This window comes from Chaetodon trifascialis, chromosome 6, assembly GCF_039877785.1.
Source record: "Chaetodon trifascialis isolate fChaTrf1 chromosome 6, fChaTrf1.hap1, whole genome shotgun sequence".
NCBI lineage: Eukaryota > Metazoa > Chordata > Actinopteri > Chaetodontiformes > Chaetodontidae > Chaetodon > Chaetodon trifascialis.
The window spans coordinates 17,954,083-17,977,559 of NC_092061.1; the positions used below are offsets into that span (position 1 = coordinate 17,954,083).

Sequence of the window (23,477 nt, forward strand, 5' to 3'; positions counted from 1 at the left end):
AGGACAGGGGGATATCATTGACTCACATTCAGAATTACAAGTTTAGTTACTGCTCTCATGTCAACATGCAGCTGCAGGTTAGCTTAGCATAAAGCCTAGAGGCAGAGGGAAACGGCTAACCTGGCTGTCATCATTTCAAAAATACAGCCGTCAACACCTTTAAAACTCACCAGTCAAAGTGGCTCTTAGCAATATTTTTACATCTACAATGGATCACATGCCAACTTGTAAAAGAGGTCTCTAGAAGTGACAAACCCACAGAGAATAATCACCAACTCTGCAGTCGATCTCAGCTTTAAATATACTTATAGCTTAACATATACCAGAAAGTAGACAGTACCTTTCTTATAATACACAAGTCAGTTTCTCGGTAATTATCATTTTTTCTTCTTTTAAGGGCACCAGAACAAATGCAGTGTTGTGAACATTTGCCATTCAGCAGTTTGGAAAATGTGGCTGGCTCTCAATGGCCATCAACCACCTGCAAGTTAACCGTATGGGAAAAAGTGATAAGAGCACAGATGCTCTGTAGTTTCTGTAGACCCTGAATGACACCTGACGCGGACGAAACTATAAACAATGAAGACAGAGGTCTTTGAAAAATCCAAAAGAGCCTCATAACAGAGACAACAGCAAAAGAATAACATGCATGTAGACCAGTTGGCTAACCAGAGACCTACTGCTCATATTATAAAGAATCATTGATACAAAAACTGCGAGAAACAGTCAGAAGAATCTGACCCAGGAGAGCACTACTCCCCTGTAGGTGTGTGTCATGGTCGTGTCCACCCTGAGAAAATGTCCAAGTGGATTTAAGGGTTACATACTGTTGGTAGTAACTCAAAGATCCTATTGTTTTTTTTAAAATGTGGACCCTTTTGGTTCTAACTCTTGTCCTCACTGTCGGGGCATCAGACACTAACAACGACACAGCGGCTGAAGAAAAGCTTGTTATAGCCAAAGCAAAACTGCTGGTAAGTACAGATAGAAATACACACAACATGGTTAGCTTTAAAATTTCATCTGGATTTCTTGTCATGACCAGAAGATGTTCAGGATTGGTGCAGAGTATGAAATTAAATCCATATGCAAAGAGGACAGGGGACATGGTGGCAGCACTCAGCGAGCAAATGGGAAGATGAGTAAGATGAGGGACAAGCCAAATGCTGTCATGTCAGTATTCTGCTGAGATACGAAACCTATTTCTGGCACCTTTGATCACATAAAGAAGGAAGCATGCATGCACAGTGCTATTTGTCACGCTGTTTTAACAACTGTCTGTTGTCATCCCTTCAGGCTCCCAGTGTGGTCGGATGAAGCATAAAGAAAATGCCTGAGCTCCATCATTTTCTGTTGGAGCGGTGGGCTTTGTAGTATCCTTGTGTTCCTCAGGCTTTTTGGTGAGACCTGACATTTCCCAGAAAAAAAAAAAAAAAAAAACACCACAGATTTTCTCATGACCTTCTTCATAAACAAAACAATGTTCCGTTGCAGGCTGCCAAGTCCGGTGCCAGCTCTGTGAGCTCTCCAAAACTCTCCTCTTCCAAGCTGAAATCATGTTGAGTCTAAAAATAGCAGATGTGCTTTATTCCTTCACTGCCTACCTGTTGTTTCCCTTGATCCCTTCTTTCCTGTGTAGCCACAACTTGGAATACGATTCATCAGAGAACAAGAATCCGCGTCTGATATTCTATAACGAAAAGGACGAGGTTGTAAAGGTGAGATGTGAGTTCAGGGATCTTTTACTCATCCGCCTTGCGATGGGGCTTATCTGGGGAGTGCCAGAATGTCAAGACAGATTCGTGCAGGGAAGTTTTAAGACTGCTGCATCTGATATCAGATCCTCTGTCAGATACCGAGTCAAGACCGAGTGTGTTTGAAAGAGCAAAACAGGGTTACAAAAAAAAAAAACACAGATGGCAAGAAAGAGGGAGAGTAAGGAAGTGTATAAATTAGAGGTTTCTCACAACTGAGTTTTTTTGTACTGAAACGGCATAGTTGGTATGAATGTTGATATGAATTTGAACGTTTTTATGCCCTGAAATTACAACTGTTCAGCGTTTCCCACACTCTTATTTTTGTCAGTGTGGAAAAGCCCCTGAACCTGCATTTAGGCCAGCATGGGACAATAAAACTCTGCTGTAAGCAATGAATCTCTTCAGCGTTAGCCTCCTCGAAACAAACAAAGAGCCACCGCTGAGATTTACAAGTAAACTTCTCCCAAACTTCACCGCTTTCTTGAGGTTTTCACCTTTTGTTTTCCCTCATAAAGCTTCATGTGGGAGTTTTTCTTTTGTCACCAAAAACGTCTGTCACCTAATCTTTGTTGTTTTCATTTGTTGTTCATAATGTGGGCGCCCTCTGAGACAGTAATTTGACTTTAAACGAAGAATCATTTAACAGACTACATTATTGAGCAAGTGACTGAAAACAAATGTGCTGGAGGAAGTTTTAATGAAAATCCAATTTTGGTAAAACCAAATGAATGTATCAGCATAAACAGAACACACTGCAAACACATGCTTCTTCTCGCACACCTAATTTACACTGTTGCCGCTTTTAAGCCTTTAACCATGCATCCAAATGCATTTGTGTGTGTGTGTGTGTGTGTGTGTGTGTGTGTGTGTGTGTGTGTGTGTGTGTGTGTGTGTGTGTGTGTGTCGTTTCTGACACGTCAGACTGTTCCCGTGAAAAAAATGAAGGCAGACGAGATCAGCAGCTTGTTAGACTCACTCGGTTTCTACAAGAGGTCCCAGAAAGGGGAAGAGGTGCCAGAGGAGTTCCAGCATTTCCCCCTGCGCACCCCCAGGGACGAGCTATGAGGACACCTTGTGGCCAAACTCTGCCACTGCACCCCGTCCACATAAATGACGAGTGGGGCCCCAAGGCCGAAACGATAAGCCAGGCACCATTCTGAGGACTCGCTGGCCGGGTGCGGCGTGCAGTGTGTTAGTCATTGCTGTGTTGCTCTGTTTATATGCTGAATTTAAAAAACAAAAAAGGCTGTAAAACAACATAATAAACAACTGAGTGGATCAGAGCATTTAATGTGCCGAGTCGCTTGGAATGGTGTGAAAGACACAGCACATATGTGAACACATAAATCTGAATGAGTTTTATCTGTAGGGAGAACAATGTGTGTGTGTGTGTGTGTGTGTGTGTGTGTGTGTGTGTGTGTGTGTGTGTGTGTGTGTGTGTGTGTGTGTGTGTGTGTGTGTGTGTGAAATTAGGTAAGACCTCCTTTATTGTTTAATGAACATGCATTGTTTTGGTTTTCATTATGCCCCCCCCCCCCCTTTTTTTAATCTCTGCTGAGTTTAAACTACTGCTAAATTCCCTAATAAGATAAACAAATCCATTGAACGTCATAATAATGGCCACTAACTTACTAACAAACTGCCATGCTGCTGTCTCAGCCTAATCCTCAACCCACCCCCTTCACTCTAATCTGATTAGCAGTGGTGTCTGCCAACATGCGCCTGTGTGTGTCCATTTGTATCTGTGCCTTCATGCATTTGTGCACCTGTGATTTGAACACAACAAGGATTAGCAGTAGGCGCTAGGGACACAAAGGCAGTTTTGGACGGTTACACTTCCTGACTCCTTGGATTGGTCATGGTCACCAGCTTTACCCACAATGCCTGTGTTTTACTCACCTGTTCCCGAGAACCTGCAGATGGGTCTGGCCTATATGGGAGGCTCCGTGTTCACCAACAACAGGACAGCAGACAGCGACTTCAGCAGGGAGCAGGAAGATGCCTCTGGTTGGTCACTGCTTCCACTGACTTTAATGTCTGTAGTAACTGTAGTTGTAATATATATGTAATTGTAGAGGAGTGTAGTTTACTGCAGTACAATCCAGGACAACATTTTAGTACTGAAGTATAGTGATTATATGCATGAAAAATATGTGATTATGTGTATCATATAAGTGACTGTGAGGGGTAGACAAAAATAATGTGAATGCCCCACAAAAAACAATTTTCATAACAATAACTAAATTTATTTATCTAGCATTTTTCTTAGTACATTAATAATGTTACAAAGTGCTGTACAAAAGAAAAATGAAAAGGACAAGGCAGATAAAATGCAAAAAAAGACCAAGGACATGAGCACAGAGGGAGTGAAGACAATAAAATGAAGATCAATTGAATAAAAAAAAACTGTGCAAATAGAAACACAGATCAATCATTTCCAAAGGCTTTCACAAAGAGAGAAGTTTTAAAAAGCTTGAAAAGAAGAGACTCAGTGTGTCTGAGTTCAGGAGGCAGAGAGTTCCAAAGCGTGGGAGCTCTAATACGAAAAGCCTGATCACCCTCCCTCACAAACTGTGACCTAGGCTCCGTCCCTGGATCTTAATCATCAAGAGGACACATACTAGGTCAATAAATCAGAGATGTATGTAGGAGCAAGGCCATTTAAAGCTACAAAGTAAGCAATAAAAATGAAAAATCAATTTAAAATCTAACAGGGAGCCAGTGTAGGGTAGCACAGCCCCGTCACCACAATGAAATGTTGACACTGCTGTTTCTGCGAACCACTGATATGTTAAATTTGTATGTTTCATATGGATCACATCAGTGTTTCTACAATAGGTGACATTGTTCAGATTACCGGTGCATGTGCAGAATATGAGATGAATTCAGGAAGAGAAGGGAATGGTGGTGATGCGACAGCCAGATGAGACAGCAGACCGCTGTTTGAGCCGTGTTCGTGGTGACAAAAACCCAGTGTTTTTAGCCAAAACATGAGATTTTCCTGGTTTATGTGCCTCAACCTAACCAGACGTCAACCACAGCACTATCACAACATAGGAATGAAAATTGAAGCATAAAGAAACATAACGTTTCAACATATCCATGGCTTGAAGAACATACAGCACTAACATTTATTCTGCTGATTGGGCTGGGAGGCAGAAACAGGGGGGATGTGATCAAACTCTCCCAATAATGAGTCAAGCAGCAGTGTTTTGTAAAAACTGGAGATGGTGGAGGGAGCCCCGGCTAATACCTTTTGCTAATAAAGTGCAATACCAAGCCAAGTGTGGATATAAGCATGTACAACTTTTTGTAGATCAGCAAGTGGTTAAAATGACCTAATCTCAGAGATTAACCTGAGCTAGAGGAAACATGACTGAACAGCTCTTTTGACTTGACTGAGCCTTGAGGGACACCACAAATCAACTGAGATGTCGAGGAAGACGACTTATCCACAGTGACAGAAAAAGTTCCTTCGGTATGAAGGAATGTGTGCGATACGCTAAGAACCGAATCCTTGATGCCTACCCAGGTCTCCAAACGGTCTCAGAGGATACTGCGTTCAACTGCATGTAAAGCAACACTAAAATCTAAAAGAGACTTTAGTCATTTTAACAACTGTTGTCTTGGTACTATGAGGCCATGAAATAGACAGTTTTGAGATTGGTCTGAAGTTACTTAACAGCAGGGGGTCCGAAACAGATTCCTTTAGCAGTGGGTGAACAGTGGCATGCTGTAAACTATCTGGTAAAGAAACAAAGGTAAATTTCCCCTGGGGAATGGAAAGAATACAACTGTCCAAGGTGTTGTCACCACAGTGACACACAAAGCCTTTCTAACACATGGTTGATGTTGTGAAACTGATGCAGTTTGTTTCAGTTTAGGCATCAAAACTACTTCATTTGGTTTAGGAAAAGATCATTCACCTTTGGTGTGTTGTGCGATGTGAACCCTGCTCTCCTTTGTGAAGGTTGTGTATATGACCCGCCGCTCTACCCCAACCTCCAGACTTCTACAGTCTTTTTCACTCTTTATACTATGTCACCTTGATCTGAGCATCCAGTATTGGGTTTTTGGGGGAGTTAGTTCAATGCCATGAATATAAAAATATTCCAAGAATAAACGCCCTGTCATATCTAGGTATGACAGTGTATAAAAGCTCAGAAAACGCAGAAATAAAATGAACGTCTTTGCTGAGGTTGGCCTATAAATTAAGATGACGAGTAAAGCCAGTGATTAAGAAACTCAACTAACTGGATGATACTTATGAGATGACTTACATAATACAGCTGAAAATTTGTACAGAGAGGTGGACTAGCCTCAATCATGGGAACAGTGTCCCCTGAGGACAGCCATGTTTCAGTGATCCTAAAAAAATACAGATCATTAGAAACAATTAAAAAAAAAAAAAAAAAAAAACCTATTAGGCTACCAAGACATTAAGCATTCAAAAGGTCTTATATCTGTCTGTGGAAAATTCTCAGTGAGAGGGCTAACGTGGGCTCTGCCAGTCCTGAAGAAGGATTTAAACAATTTAAAGATTAAAATTGTCAATAAAACCTATATTCTCTGCAGGCACACTGGAGCTGAGGCTGAGGATTGAAGGCTGAAACGCCTTGCTCCACAGGCGAGCGTGGGAATAGGACTGGAAATAAAAACAGGCTTTCCACTAGTACCTCAAAAGCTTAAAAGGTTCATTTAAGTCTTTTTTGGTCAGCTCTGGCTGCTGACAAGCTGCATGATTTCTTCCCACATGAACTACCACTCAAACAGTAGGGGAAGGAGGTGAGCCACTTCAAGAAGTCACATGACAAAGTCCTGATTTCCTGACCACATCTGTAGCTGACAAATGCTGCTTACCAGCTGCATGTTATTACATGCAGACAGTTGCATGTTATTACCTGCAGGCTGTCTGCTATGATGAGCAGAATGCAAAGAAAATACTAATTTTGATTATGAGTGTGTTAACAACAGTGAATTGTGGATGTAGTGGATGTATATACTCTATGTTTTTTGCAGTGGTCAATGAGCTGGTCTCGCACCTCCCCCTGCAGATGCTGCTGTACTTCAACATGTTTTATTTTCCCTGTTGGTGGTTTTCTGCTGTTTTCATGTTGGACGTAAAGGTCAGTTGGTGATCTGCATTTTCACACACTAGATCCTTCATGTTTTTAGTTGCTCTCAGTTTGGTTTTCTTGGTTTATCACAAGGAGGTTCTGGGTTCACGCACTGATGTAATACGCAGGAAACATGAAGTCACAAAGACTGTCCATTGTCCATTGGACATTTTTTGTGACCTGTCATGTTGCATCGTTACTGTCATATGGGCATAGTAAAATCAAAAGAATCTTTATTCTGGTAATGAGAAAAATGTATGCTTCACTGCACTTAAAAGCTTTGAACATGATGATGCTTCATATTGGTTCAGAAGTAGCAGAGGTTGTGTTAAATTTAATACGCTAATGAAATCCACTATGTGTCAAATTGGAAGACATTTGACTTTGGAGCTGTCTAGTGGTAGCAGTAAAAAAGATCCTCAGAGCTAACCAGAATGCACAGACAGCGGACGGCACCACCATTCACTGAGGTTATCTTATCTTTCTGTGAAGCTGAACTTACACCATCAGAATCATTTGAATCCATCTTCCTCATCCAAGATGGCGTCAAGTGAGTGACAGTTACAACAGCTCTTGCAGTTGAGCTTTCCCTTCTAGTTTCCTTAACTCTGCTTGAGTCTTATTATATTATTTACTTATCTATCATATCTTGATTTGTTTTAGTGACCCTTCTAACTATTATTAACTATTGCACTTTCCCCTTTGTTGCTCTGGGATGAAAAAAGGATTATTTTATCTATTAACGTCATACATTTATCTGCACTTTTCAGTATGTTTGGCCGTGAAATTGTAAAAAGTTTGCAGTCCTGTGGGCTGCAAGTAAAAAGACCTTTTCACACCTTCCCTGCTCTGCTTTATTTCTAGTTCTATTATCTTCCTGGGTACTACCAGGCTCTGCTCATAACCGGGATGATCCTCCTCACAGTCATTGAAGTGGTCCGACTTTATCTGGGCTACATTGGCAACCTTAAAGAAAAGGTAATTCAAACCAGCATCCTCTCTGAAGCACAACGCAGAGCTCTTTTATAGGCCCATCTCCTGAATAACATGGCTGAGGAAGTGGCTGCTTAAGTATTCTTCCTGCGTGTGTAAACAATCAGCTCTTGGCTACAACTGTCTGTCGAGTTTGTGTTTGTGTTTGTGTGTGTGTGTGTGTGTGTGTGTGTGTGTGTGTGTGTGTGTGTGTGTGTGTGTGTGTGTGTGTGTGTGTGTTTGTGGGTGTGTAGGTGCAGGTGTGTCTGTGCTTTCATGTGGATACAACCAAAGCACTTGATGCCTGACTGCTTTATCTTTGCATCGCTTGCATCCACCAACCCAAATTCTCTCTCCCCTTCCCTCCCTGTCATCAGGTGCCAGAGCTGGCAGCCTTCTGGCTCCTGTCTTTCATGTTCCAGCTGCCAGTGCTGCTGTTCTTCCTGACCGATGAAGGAATTATCATCCTGCCTCTAGAGAGAGCTGTCCACTCCCTCTACCTCCTCTTCCTGCTCGCCCAGATCCTGGCCTCCTTCCTGGCGCTCAGGACCATGACCCGAAAGCTCACCCTGCTCTTCTATCTCCGCCAGTTTGGCAAGGTGGAGAACTTCCGCCCTGCGGGGATGAGCCCAGTCTACGGGCTGTCCTACCACCGCAGCGTGCTGCCCATGTCACCCACCCATGATATGCACCATTAAAGTAAAATTCCTTTTTCAAGTAGCCTTCAAACTGCTTGACAATCAATGTGACTGTTACTTTCAATCAGTTGTGGCATTGTGAGCATTTAAATACAGCTACTCTACTATTTCGTAAAAACTGGTTGGTGTCATTCTGTATGTATTTTGACCGCATTGCATCCTGGTCTTTTGAGGCAGGTGCAGAAATGCATATGTGCCATATCTTCCTGTGTGACTTCTGATCACTGGTGTAAAATGACAGATGGAGAAAAGAAGCCGATTTGATTTAAAAGAAGCACTAATGGCAAATCCTGACATTTGCTGCTGATGTTTTAAAAAGATGAAAAACATTTTATATCCACTCTAAATGTCAGAACCTGATGCCATGTCAGCCAAACTGGCATGGAGTGATGTGCATTTACAGGGTAATAGATCAAAATGGGCTGTGAAATACAAGGCAGTGCATTGCCAGTAGCTGCTTTTTTCAAACAGTGTTAAAGGGGTTTCATTTTTTTCCTCTTCTTCAATGATGATGGATGATGCAGGCTGAAGCACTGGTGGATCAGAATTGTTTTTGCAGAGGTAGATTCAATTTTTTGCCCATGAGAAAAGATTACCCCCCCCCCCACACACACACACCCTGTAGAAGGCAGCCTTTTATTTTCTTTTCATAAAGAACAATTCAAATCTTTAAGTCACATCCTACAATATATTACATTACCATCACTGTTTGATGAGTGGGATGTAGGAACCACATTTTTTAAGGCTTGTGAAGTGAAAGAGTTTAAACTGAACTGCAGCAGAAATATGTTAAATATTTATGACCACACAGTGGCAGTCAGCGACCAAAAGAGGAATGGGAGCGTTCGACAGTGCTGCAAAGTCCAATGAGAACAGATTATCATGCAGCACATGTCCTGGTCAGGAAACCCTCTGGCAGCCGAAAAAAGGTTAGGCATGTCCACACTTGAATATGATGTATTATTTGATAATCTTTAACACTGTGTCGTGTCTGCATGAAAATCAATTTCATAGTTTGTTGTCTAAACCTCTTTTTCCTCTTTTCGGATGGAAAATGTAGCCACTAAAGATGTCACGCTTGTTTTACAAAAAAGCCTACAGCCAGTACTGGGTGCTCTATTAGTGTCTTATTCTGTTGAGAAATTATTTAGAGACACTATGTTGTCAACAAGCTGGTTATGTGAGAGACAGTGTCTGTGAAACAACATGCTTATTCCTCTCTACATTCAGGAAACAACAAGCTGCAGTGGCTGCTGCACTATTCATGGAGACCAGAAAGGAAAAATATTCAGAGTGGAGGATGTAATATATGCTCGCCACTTTATGTAGAAGTGGGTCCTCAAGAGATACCGTCAGTGTGAGGTCACATATTGCTGCAAAGAAGAAACATGTGGAAAATCGATCTATTTTTAATCTCTATAATCAGACATCTGCATATGAATGCAGAATCTGGACAAGATTGCGGACGAGATTTTGGTATCGGAAGCATTCTGCTTTCCATTTGTAGTCCAAGTAGTATTGAATGCCTTTGACCTTCGACCCCTCAGGCGGCACTGCATTAAAAACTGACATGATTGCACGACAGATATTACTACATGGGTTTGGAAACACTTTGGAAAACTGTTGTTGGTAAATGCAAATCAAGACTCTTCAATGGAAAGTGAAACCTATATATCAACAACATCCAGAAATGCTGCTGACGTCTTTGTTCAAGAGCTCATCTGAGATGGACTGACGTGAAGTGGAAAAGTATGCAGCTGCTGACGAGCCCATATTTCAGAATGTTTTTGGAAGTCATGGGTGTTGTGGGACCATTCAGACTGGTTCCAGAGCAAAGTTCAAAAGCCAGCATCCATGGGTGTATGGGGTTGTGTTAGTGGCCATGGCATGGGTAACTTCCATGACTGTGAAGGCACCATTAATGCTCAAATGTACATGCAGGTTTTGGAGAGAACAGATGCTGCCATCCACACAACATCTTTTTCAGGGACGTCCCTGCTTATTCCAGCAACCCAAAGCCAAGCCACATTCTGCACGTGTTACAGCAGCATGGCCTCATAGTCAAAGAGTGCAGGTAAACTGGTCTGCCTGCAGTCCGGACTTGTCTCCGCCTGAATATGTGTGGCTCATTATGAAGCAGAAAATACAACAGAGATCTCATAGTGTTGTTTATAGTTATACATCAAGGAAGAATGGGAAAGAATTTCACTTTCAAAACTTAACAATTAGTGTCCTCACTTCCCAAATGCTTATTGACTGTTAAAGGGAACGTGATATAACACAGTGGTTAATATGGAAAGTGTTGCTGACATCAAATTCACTCTGATTGTATATTTACAAAAAAAAAAAGTTTATCAGTTAGAACCTTAAAAATCTTGTCTTGTGTCTGTGTTTTTTTCATTTCAATGAAGGATTTGTCTTTAATGACAAATTACACAGCGTTTGCCTCAGTGTTGGGAAGTGGCACCAAACACATGAAGGGTCTTATATGATCCTTTGAACCTCAACTAAAATGTGCCACATGTCTTGAATTTTATCTTTGTGACCTTGTGGAGTGGAAGAAACTGCCAGCAGTAGTGATGATGAATCAGCTTGGTTTGGTGCCCCTGGCACAAAGATAGAATGAAAGAAACCTCAGCTAACATCAGCAGACAAACGGCAGTTTACTTAATGTTAGGTTCTGTATCTGGTATATGACAGGCAAGTGCAGCAGCAGCAGCAGCAGCAGCAGCAGCATATTATTCAAGATTGGAATATGGTACTTTAGTTTGCTCATCACTTTTGTTGCAGGAGGATCTATTTCCACAAACAGTAAGTGCTTAAATCTTATCAGAAAACATGCAGATACAGACACACCATGCATACAATAAATAAAGACACAGTCATATTTACACATAATTTTTATTTCTGAGAGTTGTGATGTATTTATTAGGTGAGAAATAAGACATACGTTTAATGTCGGATTTTTTCCCATGTTTTTCCTCTTTGAGGCCTCTTAATCATGATTTTGTTCACCTGTCTGCCCAGCTGCACCTCGTCACTCATTGGCTCTCTCCAGTTTATATATAAAGGCCAGTTTTCAGCTGCTGTTCTCCAGGCTGTTTGTTGTCTCTCCATACCCCTGTACCTGATAATTAATGTTTCCTGTGGCTATCCATTGCAGATCAGACCACTTATCATGCATAGACACCCCAGCACTAATAATCACCACCACAAAACAAGCATGTTCAGGGTTTGGTTAAACAGTCACTCTGCAGATCCTGAGAAAAGGTCTGAAAAATGCTGAAGAATTCCTTTAATCATTGCCACAACACACATCACTGAGTAGGAGCTGATCCAGGCATCTATGCTGCTTTTGAATTAATAAGATTTTAAAAGAAAATCAATGATATTACTGAACGCTCCGTCAAATTTTATTTCTACAGCACACAAACAGGAAGAGCACCAAGTGTGACTTTGTTTTTTTGACAAGTCCTTCAGTGCAGACAGAGCTGAAGCTGTCTCATAATGTCAGATGTTCAGGCAAGTGAAAGTGCTCATTGAAAAGTCACTTTCAACATGCTTATCCTCTTCGGTAAAGCCAAAGAGAAAACAAACACATGCTGGCAGACACAAACAAAAGGAGGCAATTCTAAGAAACATTAGCTCTACTAAAGCTGCAGGCGTCAGACACAGCCATGATCCCCTCAACCCTGTTCTAACTTGCTGACAGTAATTATACCAAGGAGCCTAAATTAATCTTATTGTCATGTATTGATTTGTTGAAAATGCTACTCAGAGCATCTTTTAATACTTTGTGTCTTTTCTCCTTCTTTATGGTCTGCAGAAATCTAGCAATGATGTATTTGGTTAGGCCTTCCAAAAGAGCAATAACAGTCCTGGTGTCGAGCTTGTATCTTTGTGAGTAACACCAGTCTGACATCTTCTGTATTCTAGCATTGCTTTTACACTCCCCGCTCTCCAGAGAGCAGTGTGTGTTCCAGGATGCATCTCACCCATTCAGTTTCTCCTGTGTCTGGTTTTAATAAGTATGAACTCTGTTAGGTGCTGGAAAGGAATAAGATTAACCAGCTGGTGGTGAAAAAGGAATAGGAACCCCCCGACCCCACCGCATGGAGACACACTGGTCACATCTGAAGCACCTTACGCCTCATCAAATTGCCTTTCCTTGGAGGAGCGTGGTGAATAATAGCCTCGGATAATCTAAGGACACAATGTTCTCTGTCTCGCTAAACATATTGTTTGCCTCATGCTTTTCAGCATTCTTTTGAAAAAGTGCTCCCTCTCCTTCTTCACATCTCTGCCACCATACAGCAGCATAGCTGGGCCTCTGTGAGTCTGTCATCACTTTAATTATGATTGGGAGCAGCTCAGAGGTGATCACAAAATGTGACTGACGAGACTGTCTTAAGCAGCGGCGGGAAGTAATATCCAAGACATTGCAGCCACATCCTCATCCCTTCTTTCAGTAATCCCTCATGGTGGAGAGCCTGCCGGCCCTGCCAAGATGCCTGGAAATGTTCCCACCCTCCTTATCCCAGGTGGTTAAACAATGAGCTTTAACTATGCCCAAACTATTGTCTTCATTCAAAAACTGTGGTGACAGGTTGCTAATGCCATGATTATTGTTGAAAGGGTTAGTTCAGTCACATTACAATAAAACATTCTCACACTCAATTTTCTCATCAAATCCGATAAAAGACCAAAACCACAAGCAATGCCTGTATAGCCAATGCCTCATAGTTTATTTTTCTGTGCCATAGACCACCATTGTATCCACTGCAGTGGCACTGTAGTTTGAGTCAATACCATAAAGACTGCCAGCATATTAAATTCACGTCTGAAAATAAAGCCCCAAAAATGCACTATTCACTCCTGTTTACGTAACATTTACTTAAAGATAAAGTTTTTAGCTGCATCCAGTAATAGTTTGGCTTTTTTCTTTAAAATGAAAAGCTCAATCAAAGTGATCTATTCAGGGGCAATTAATGGGCTAGGATCTTAGTGCCATAGGCAGATTACAGAATTCGGAAAGCATTTGTTGAGATTAAGAAAATACAGCAAATCACCAGAGTTATCGTTTTAACTTGTGTGGTATCAACTCATGCGGAAATTTTGTTCTATTTGTCCAGATTTTAAGACGTTTATATACCACTGGAACTACTTACACCAGAGAAAATAGTCCCCATGAACCAACATATTTACAGCAAGGTCTTTCATTACTGTGAGCACCACAATTAATATTCTATTTACATTTATTGTATTAAAGGTACACTATGGTATTTCATGCCAACCGATATCTTTTATGAATAAATAGTAAGAAAAGTGTTTTTAACAGTTTCAAATCAGTATTTAGAGCACTTCATTGTACAGAGACAGTGCTTGTTGAGATTACTAAAGACCTACTGCTAACTGCAGACAGAGGCGACTGCTCGATTTTAGTCGTTTTAGATTTTAGTGCTACTTTGACACAGTTGATCGCAGTATCCTCTTAGACTGCTTGGAGACCTGGGTAGGCATCAAGGGTTCAGTTCTTAGCATATTACACACAATAGAATTTTTTCTGTCACTGTGGATAAGTTGTCTTCCTTGACAGCTCAGTTGATTTGTGGTGTCCTTCAAGGCTCAGTTCTTGGCCCCTTCTGTTCTCTATGTACATGCTATCTCTTGGCCACGTTAATCAAAATCATAATATGTTCTACCATTTTTGTGCTGATGGAAGTCATTCTTAAGTTAATGATGATGAGTCTGAAGTCTGTTTGGTCCCCTAGATTTCATCAGCTCTCTTGGTGCTAATCTTTGTGGTCTCTCAATATTATGCAGGCTGCTATCAATCTAGGGGTAATATTTGACGCTAAACTCTGTTCTGATGATTAAGTTAAGTTAATTAAGATGTTATTCAGTCATGTTTCTTCCAGCTCAAGATAATCTTTAAAATTAGGTAATTTTTCACAATTGCTGATCTAAAAAAGTTGGAGATGCTTTTATCTGTTCTCAGCTTGATTGCTGCAATGCACTTTACTCGAATATCAGCCAGGGCTCCCATCACTCCCTCCACTTGATACAAAGCGCAGCTGGAACAAAGACATGTGATCACATCAGCCCTGTGCTTGCCTCCCTACAATGGCTCCCTGATTTAAAAATGATTTTTAAAACTGTATTTCTTACTCATAAAGTCTTCAATGGCCTTGCTCCTAAATGCATTTCTGATCTGTTGACCTGGTTTGTCCCCTCTCGATCATTAATATCCATGGATGGAGCCCTGCTGGTCACGGTTTGTGAGTAAGGGTGATCAGGCTTTTGCTATTAGAGCCCCCACTCTATAAAACTCTGTGCCCACTGAACTCAGACACATTAAGTCTCTGGCATGTTTTAAATCTCTTCTTAACTTTATGTAATGTTAAATATTTTATTTGTGCTGTTTAGATTCATAGTTATATGATCTTATTTAGTTGATTTTATTGTTGTTTCTATTGCTTTTCTGTTGTATTTTCTTGTGTTTTTCTTATTTTGCTGTGGTCTGGACGTTTCTGGGCTGCAGCCTTTGGGCAGTGGGTGTGTAGCCACCAGACAATAACAGTGCACAGGTGATGTCGGTTCTTATATATATGTATATGTATAAAAAGGTACAGATCAGCCTCTGAAGTGTTTTGTTTATGTCTGTCTATTGTCAAATAATGCATTACAGTCACATGAGGCATTTAATGTATGTTTTTTGCATTTTCTATCATATCTGTGCATGGCCATGGACCACGGTATGTTTAAGGTTAGGGAATGATCGTGGTTACAGCAAATAATATGTGATCCATCCACTGTTAGGATTTGGCAACTAAAACACTCAATGACACAAACTTGACTACAGTTAATAAAAACATGAACGTGAGGCAAAATCCAGTCTCCTGCATGCGTGCAGTTGGTATTGCACATTAATCACAAGGTGCAGAATCATCCAATCATCCAATATGGACATAAATTCTAGGGATACTGATACTCCCCCTACACATATACTATGATGTTTTTTGAATGTGCAAACTAACTAGAGGTGAGGAAAAAGGGTTGTTGTAATTTGGATGAACCAGACCTTTAACTGAATCTGCTAAGCTAATGCAGAAACTCATTAAACCAGTAACACATCCACAAGTGACCAACCTCTGCAGACCCCTGCTATTCCTCTGTAACCTGTTTCCATTAGCAACTGAAGGGAAACACTTCCCACAGTATACTGTGAGCCTCAGTTGTGCGGGTCTGCAAGGAGTGTCAAGCTGCGAGCTTATGCTAAATCCTCTGGGACATTGTTCAATCTTTCTCACTCATTTCCCCAGATATTGCTGATAGAATGAGAGCTGGCATCTGCGAATAAATGGCAATATCATAGTTGATGGGAACACATGTATGGCTCCATTATTGGATGCCATTCCTATGACCCAACTGCTTCCCCACTCAAATCAGAACGAGAGGAAGAGCCTCTTAAGGGTACAGAATACATATTGCCCAATTACTGACTCTAAATGATACTGTGCCATGAAATTCAAATCTCATTCATAAGCCACTTATATTGTCTCCACCTTTACAGCCAACAGGCTCTGCAGAAAATGTGACATCATACTGGCGGACAGGGAATATTGAAAGTCGGACTGAAATTGGTCGCTGGATATTTTCAATTTGGGTCTGATTACCTGGGTGAGGGGGGAATGGCAGGGCAATTCACTTCTCCCGGTGATTTAAATGGACACTCGCCGTACAGTACAGATGAATATTTTATCAGGAGGGACAGTATTAAATCTGCAGCACTTGATGACACAGAAGAATGTACTGCTTTCAGAGCAAACCACATGAAAGCTGTTATATTCAGTTTCTGTTTTGTTTTTTTGTTTTTCTGTTTTATTAACATTATAATTATTGTGCTATGATTTTAGAGGGTTTTGAATAGAGCCATTTGCATGTTACCTGAATTTGCTCTTCACATGAGAGGGAGGTTTGTTTCTCTCCGGGAGCTGGGATTCTAATCTTTAGAAAAGCTCAAGTTGGATTTATTACTTTTGGTCTATATGCAGGAAAAGAAAAAGTACAGTAAATTCTTGTCACTTTCTGTCCATATTTGTATCCGAACTTTTCACTGAATTCTGTGCCTATGCTTTCACAAAGCAGAGACAAGCTTTTAATGAGCCATGAATTTTACAGAGTGCAGATTTTTACAGGCATTTGTAACATGGCAGCATGAACATAAATTGATTTTTAATATAAATCACAGACATATGCATGATACAATTTATGATACAATATCTGATTAAGATATCAAACCCTTCCATCATAAAAAGAAATAGTAACCGATGTTTAACAAAATCATTTGAGCTCAAAGGTCAGTTTACTGGGCTGAACCCCCATAACCAAGTATTCACTAACTAAATTTCAATTTAAATTTTTGCTTGTTCAGTAACCAGGATATTCCACTTTGTGTCAATACCCTGTACATATGTTAGAAGTCAAATGTATTTATCCAGCCCAAAATGAAGGACATGTAGAGGAACCAGTAGGTGCTGCCAAAACAGGCAGAACCGGAGTCATATGACTCCTTTATCATTAAAACACTCTTCACAGAGTGGGTCAAGTATTAAATGGTATTTCAAAGTCTGGGCTGTCATGACATGCAGCTCTGTTGACCGATCATTAACTCGGGTCTGACAATGTTTTGTTATTCTCCAGTAGCTGAGCTCCAGGCTGTTGTTATAGTTTTGAATATATGTACCACAGACTCTCTAGAAAGCAGTATTGTTATTGAGTGCATTGCCCTTGTGAAATACAATAAATTGATTCAAAATTTTTCCACACACATCTCAGTAAGTGACTGAGGGATCCACTTTAGTACATATTGATAAGGACTTTTCTGTTTACCCATGTCTTTGCTTTGTGCATTGGACTGAATCCCAGCTTCAATCATATTGTTGATCTATGTCTATAAAACAGTATAATCGAGTGGATGAATGACTCCTCATAAGAATGTTCAGGAGTTTCCATGAAACAGACACATCTTACTGAAATCTGGCAACAGCTGTCTGCGTCTGTCCTCAGAACAATTTAGCCAAGACTCTTGCCAGAAACATTGTTCCTCCATCCATCCATCCATCCATCCATCCATCCATCCATCCATCCATCCATCCATCCATCCATCCATCCATCATTAGAAGTTGTAAACTCCCCATTATTGTAGATTAAATTTAACTCCACCATAAAAGCCATCCATCTGCCTGTCAAATCCTTTGGCCCTGGTTAATTCTACATGTAGCAGTTATTACTGTAACACTCAGTGTGCGGCTAGTCTAAAAGCTAAATCACAGCTCTCAGCTAAATCAAATAAGTAGCAGCCAAGCACACTTATTACAAAAGACAATATGAAAGATGCTGTCTTAACTGCGGTGGATATTAAGCCTGTGACGTTCAGCTAAAGGACAATTACAGCAACGCATTTCCCAAAGTCAGATGAGTTGCAGAAGGTAAGTTCATGGTGTGCAAAAGAGAAAAGCTTCCCATAATGAGATCGAGTGGAGTCACTGTTTGCCTAAATGAAATTCTGGTATTGCTCATGGTCACTGGCAACACGACTGATGAATGAAAAGCTACATATGGCTGGAAATGTGCAACCAAGCATTTGTCCAAAGAAACCTGGGCTTTTGTCCCTTTTGGCTTCCTTAGTCATAAATCATCCCAGACTAGACAGGCTGGTAAACACAATGATTTCTAGACACTGATAGTTAAGCTAAGTTTTCTTCATATTTCACCTGCCAAGATGGCAGCTTTAAGGTCATTTGTTGCCTCTTTTGCCAAAACTAGAGGTTTAATTTGTGGACATGTCAAGAAATCAAGGTTTGCGAGACAACAACCACTCTGACCTACGGTGAGTGTAGTTCAACCTATAAACGAACAGATGACAAAAACATCGTACTTGAGCTGGTGTGAATTACAGTTTAGCCATTTGCAGTGTCTGATGATCAAAGGGTCTGTCATTGAGCAAGCAGTCAGGGGTTAACCATCTCCCTCAAGGACACTTGGGCTTGACACGATGGATCTACGGTAACCTTGGCTGTTGAAGGGAATGAGCACATGAATCATCTGTCTTTCATCACCTTTGGAAAAATCATCCTTCCTCAGAAAGGTGCTCATCAAGAAACTGAGGCGTGCTGTTGAGAGGCTCGACTACAGCGATGTGTCTTATCTTACAAGGCTTCATCTCCTATCTTTTCTTCTGCTTTGAACAGCAGATCGAGCAGGCCTGAAACTTTTGGGCTTTGCTTCACACTTAAGCACTGCTTCACTTCTTTTAAAATGTTGAATTTTATTTGATTTTAAGCACTCTGTCCTCTCTATTTTCAACTTTATTTTATTACTATGATTTAGTGGGTTTTATTTTCCGCTCTGTTTGGCATTCTCTTTAATTTCACTAAGTTGCTTTGTGTTGACATTAACAACAGTTGGATGGACCAATGATTTTGGGGGGGGGGGGGGGGGCTCAGAGATTAATTTCTATATTGTTTAGCTATTGGAAGTTTTTAATTTGCTTGTTATATGACAGAATAAGCAAAGGATAGTTAAAAACATAAGAAGAAGTTCTCAATCCTTGCATTTATATTGCATTATGACATTATGTCTTCAGCTAAATCTCCTGCCATTTGTGGCTTTTGATTTTTGCTTTCTTTATTCTCAAAAGGAACTTTGACGATGTGACTGTGAATATGAAAATGAAGGCTCATTTGGACCCTTCTATTAAACAGCAGAGCAACCGAGCTTCACTTCCAAGCTGGGATGAAGCATTTGCAGGCCCGCCAACCGTTTGATTCAGATGGGACTCTGATATTTCTTTTGAGGTGTGTTCTGACAAAAGTATTAAAGCCTTTGGTCGGTGAGATTCCAGGAGGATAAGCGCAGTTACGCTAATTGATCGGTGAGATGTGAGCATGTGGTGTGTGCAAATGCACAAAAAATATAATTAAGTGTGGAATAATGATAATTTATTCAGGAAAAATATGACTCATTACCCGTAGCACTGCAGTAAATATTCTCATATGAACTCTGGTGGTGGTGTTGGTGTTTTTGTCGGGGGGGACAGAAGCACAAGCCACTGAGCTTTTGGGAATTCTCTACAGGCGCTTATGGTTATGTTAAAACATGTGATAGTTAGCCGGATGAGCGTGCTGCCTCCAAGCTGAGGGTTGAAGGCAAAATGTGGTAAGCGATGCCAGGCTTTTGAAAAAAAAAAAAAAGAAAAGAAAGAAAAGTACAGAAAGAAAAACCTAATAACTACTTTCCAACCCGACAATTCTTCATGTAAAGCCTGGCACATCAAAGAGACAAAAAGCAGGGAGTATTTTTCGATCAACACGGAGATTAAAAAATGTATGATCAGAAGAGCCAAACTTCCATCTCATTTCCTATTTTTTCTGAGATATTCATTGAAATTGCCATATAGATTCCAAAGTAATGGTTTGTTTATATAAGTTCTTAGTCTGAAATCAGGCCACATGTATTCTGATTAAAATATAAAATGATGTATTGCTATTCACTGGCTATTAAGCTCTTTAAAGCCTCCAGTTAATGCACACTAAACATCTCATGCATATGGTTAATGCTCTGCTTTGTATTTTCAACCCATGGGCCACTGGTAGACTCCTGGGGAGAGAGCAGCTTCAATTCAATTAAAACTGGAAGTTCGGTGACTCCTGATCCAATCAAGCTCTTGGCTCCAGTCCATGACCATGACGTGAATGATAATGCCACTGAAGACAATTGCATAGACAGACAGAAACATGACACAGTGGAATCATTGCAGACAGGACCCTGATGGAAATTTATAGCACTGAAATGAATTGAAAAAAACAGTGAGACCAAGTATATGTCTATAAGTCATTGCAGCGTGGTCGCCAGATGCCAAGAGACAGAAGGAAGGACTGGGGAGGAGAAACGCTTTCCCCCCATTGCTGCATTGTGTGCCACACCGCTCTGTCAGGCACATGGAGACAAGAAATGCGACATTAACTGACTTTAAAAAGAAAAAATGGTACAGATATGATGGCTATTTTAGCATTCATTGTGTCAATAATGTGGAAGGTGAACAGAACAGAAAAGGCACTAGAAAGACAGGAAATAATTTTAACTTCAGATCAATGCAGTGCTTGAATAACCCATCAATACCTTGTGTGTCTACCTGTTGCTGCTGTTGTTCAGGACTGATTGTACAACTGAAGTTCTTACTTTGAAAAGATATAGCCCTACCATTAAACACCTGTTTTTAGAATTGAGCTTGGTCCATTCGAAAGACCAGCGGGAGCAGAGGGTGTTTTAACATCAATAATTCACATAAATTGAGCTGACCTACCTTCTAATAATGAACCTTGAAAACGGCATAAGGTAACGTAGGACGTGGGGCTAGAACCAATAGGTTTTTTATTTATCTCAGCTTTGAGTGTTAGTAAAATGTCACGTAATGAGGACAAATGCTGTCAAAATAGACACAGCAGTTCCACTGTAATGTGGCAGTATGCAATAAGGAAGTTGTATACATCAGGTCCATCCACCCTTTGCTTTCACCTGAAAAGCGACAGGACATGATGATGTGTGGTAAGCTTACTCCTTTTTAACTCCATGCCAAACTCTGTTTTTACATTCATACAAACTGACACTGACTCGAGTGACATCAGTACTTTCCCAGCAGGACCACACCAGCCAATGAAAGAACGTTAATCGTCAATCCGGTAGCAGCTGACTTTCCAGCCCTTGAGGCTAACGTTAGCTAGCATAGTACTGTTGACAGGCATTAAATCTGACAGCTATAATCTCATTGAGCCTTCTGCTTTTCTTTTCTCACTGGAAAGCATTACTACAACAAGGTGTTGCACTATGTCAGTCCCCATTTTGTTTACATCTGCTTCCCCAAGAGATCACCTGAGGCGTGGCATTGCTCCTCCTCCTGGCACGATAATCTGAATAATATCCTGTCGTGTGTGATGCAGCATTATTTTCATGTCTTGTCGTGTGTGCATGTTTGAGATTAGAAAGAAGAACATCCATGAAGTTTCTCCTTATGTGTGTGATGCAGCCCAATTTCAAAATGAGTAAAGACTTTAAAACTCGTCTTAGCCCAGCTTTAGAACCATAACAGCCATAGCAGGCCTTCCAGGAAGTCTACACAGGGAACATTTCAGGCTTTTTTACATGTTACATGTCTCACACTTCTGACTTAACAAATATATATGTATTCACATTAAATCAATACAGCTGTCAAAATCATTTACATTTCACTCTCACTTTCCACACACAACCATGACCCAAAGTGTTGCAAAGTGTTGCAAGTGTATTTGTAGTGTATTTCACAGCTTACTGATAAACTATTGCTGCATTTTGTCACTCTAGCCCAAAGAGGAAACCCTGCTCTCATCTTAGCTGTTTGCTAACTTTAAGGAGTGGTGTGGTTGTATTGTTTGATAGACAGGAGTTTTAAGGATGCATATAAGTGAGGTTGTGCAATAACCACTGTACACTGAATTTGTAGAGGAAACCTTGTATGTGTCATCACTCTGTAATCCTTCAGTACCTTGTGTGACCGCCTCCTGCACCACCACCGCCTGACACCTCTGCAGTACAGAGCCACTGAGCCTCTGAATCTGCAGATGAGGGATGTTATCCATCCCTGCATAGGGACCTGACTGAGTTGATGGCCACAGGCAGGCAGAGGGTCACATCTCTAAATGCTGCAATCCAGGCTCCCTGCATTTGACGCATTACAAACTGCTCATAAAATTGACAAACCGTGGCCCTTCGCTTGCTGTGACCTTAAGCTTTCAATTAAGCGCTTTGCAAAGGTGAAATGACTAGGCATTTTCCCAACTAGATCTCATTAGGTACAGCACCTTTCAGCCTTTTGTGTTCGGGGAAACTTACAGAACCTCATGCACAAGCACTACTGCTTGGGTTTACAACAATTTGATTAAATCCCACTTCAGTTTTGACAGGTTAGTTGCTTGCTGTCAGGCATAAAAATTCGTTATCTTTGTGTAGTTTCTATACATAATTCCAGTTGATTAAAGCCTTTACACCACCAGGTTTGTAAACATAGACAGTGCAGGCAGTGTGGTTGCACTGAGGCCCAGAAAGAGAGCAAGCCCCCCAGCAATATGATGCCCTTTACTACTGATGCAGTCAAAAAAAAGCAAACCAATCTCCATCATGCTTTTATTCTCTTTTTGTTTTTTGTAAAATAGTCAGTAACAAACAAAACAAAATTTCAATAAGCTATAGACAAAGTATAAAAAACTATTCAATTAAATACAAAATTTCTTCTGCAATTTTTGTCATATATAGATACAATAAGGATTGCTGGGTAATATGTAAGTTGATGTTGTCCAGTGTCAAGTCTCTATTTGATCATGTGGCAAGACGATTCGTGCATGTTTCATAACTAGTTACTAGCTTCATCACTACCTTACACCACTGTGCACCACACAGCTGTTTTCCCTTATTTTGGCTGTGAGACCTCTTCTCAGGACTGTGTAGGCATGTACAGGCTGTTTTCCTACATGCTCCTGTTAATTTGCAGCACCTGTTATGGCAGGGCAGCTTTCTTTTATATGGCCTTTTTTTTTTATTTTAACCTGGACAAGTTCACACACAATACTCGAAATACTATTTGTGAGGTCTTCGTTTTCTTTTGTCAGGATGCTTTCTTTGACAGTTCTGCAATATATTTCTTGTTCAATGTACCAAATGGCTTCCAAAAGACAAGTTTCCAAATTCCATGTCAAAATCAGTACAAAGACGATACGAAGTCAGCCAAAATGTTTCACAAATGCAGCCAAAGTACGATAGAAATGTGCTTCAAAACATGGCATAAATCTGGCTGTGGCACCTCTATGGAGGAATACGTACAAAACACCGCCCTTTGTCCT

At 40.7% G+C, this 23,477-nt stretch overlaps 2 protein-coding genes across 2 annotated transcripts; both read left to right on the forward strand.

Moving 5' to 3' along the window:
- Nucleotides 1–866: 866 nt before the first annotated feature.
- On the forward strand, nucleotides 867–2,822 carry selenoe (selenoprotein e). Its single transcript, XM_070965284.1, has 4 exons — nucleotides 867–974; nucleotides 1,297–1,373; nucleotides 1,640–1,718; nucleotides 2,679–2,822. Exons 1-4 carry the CDS (start codon nucleotides 867–869, stop codon nucleotides 2,820–2,822), a joined length of 408 nt encoding a protein of 135 aa, XP_070821385.1.
- Nucleotides 2,823–3,505: 683 nt separating this feature from the next.
- Nucleotides 3,506–8,968, forward strand: LOC139332644 (transmembrane protein 17A). Its single transcript, XM_070964699.1, has 4 exons — nucleotides 3,506–3,764; nucleotides 6,777–6,883; nucleotides 7,739–7,852; nucleotides 8,224–8,968. Exons 1-4 carry the CDS (start codon nucleotides 3,638–3,640, stop codon nucleotides 8,542–8,544), a joined length of 669 nt encoding a protein of 222 aa, XP_070820800.1. The 5' UTR covers nucleotides 3,506–3,637; the 3' UTR covers nucleotides 8,545–8,968.
- Nucleotides 8,969–23,477: the final 14,509 nt, after the last annotated feature.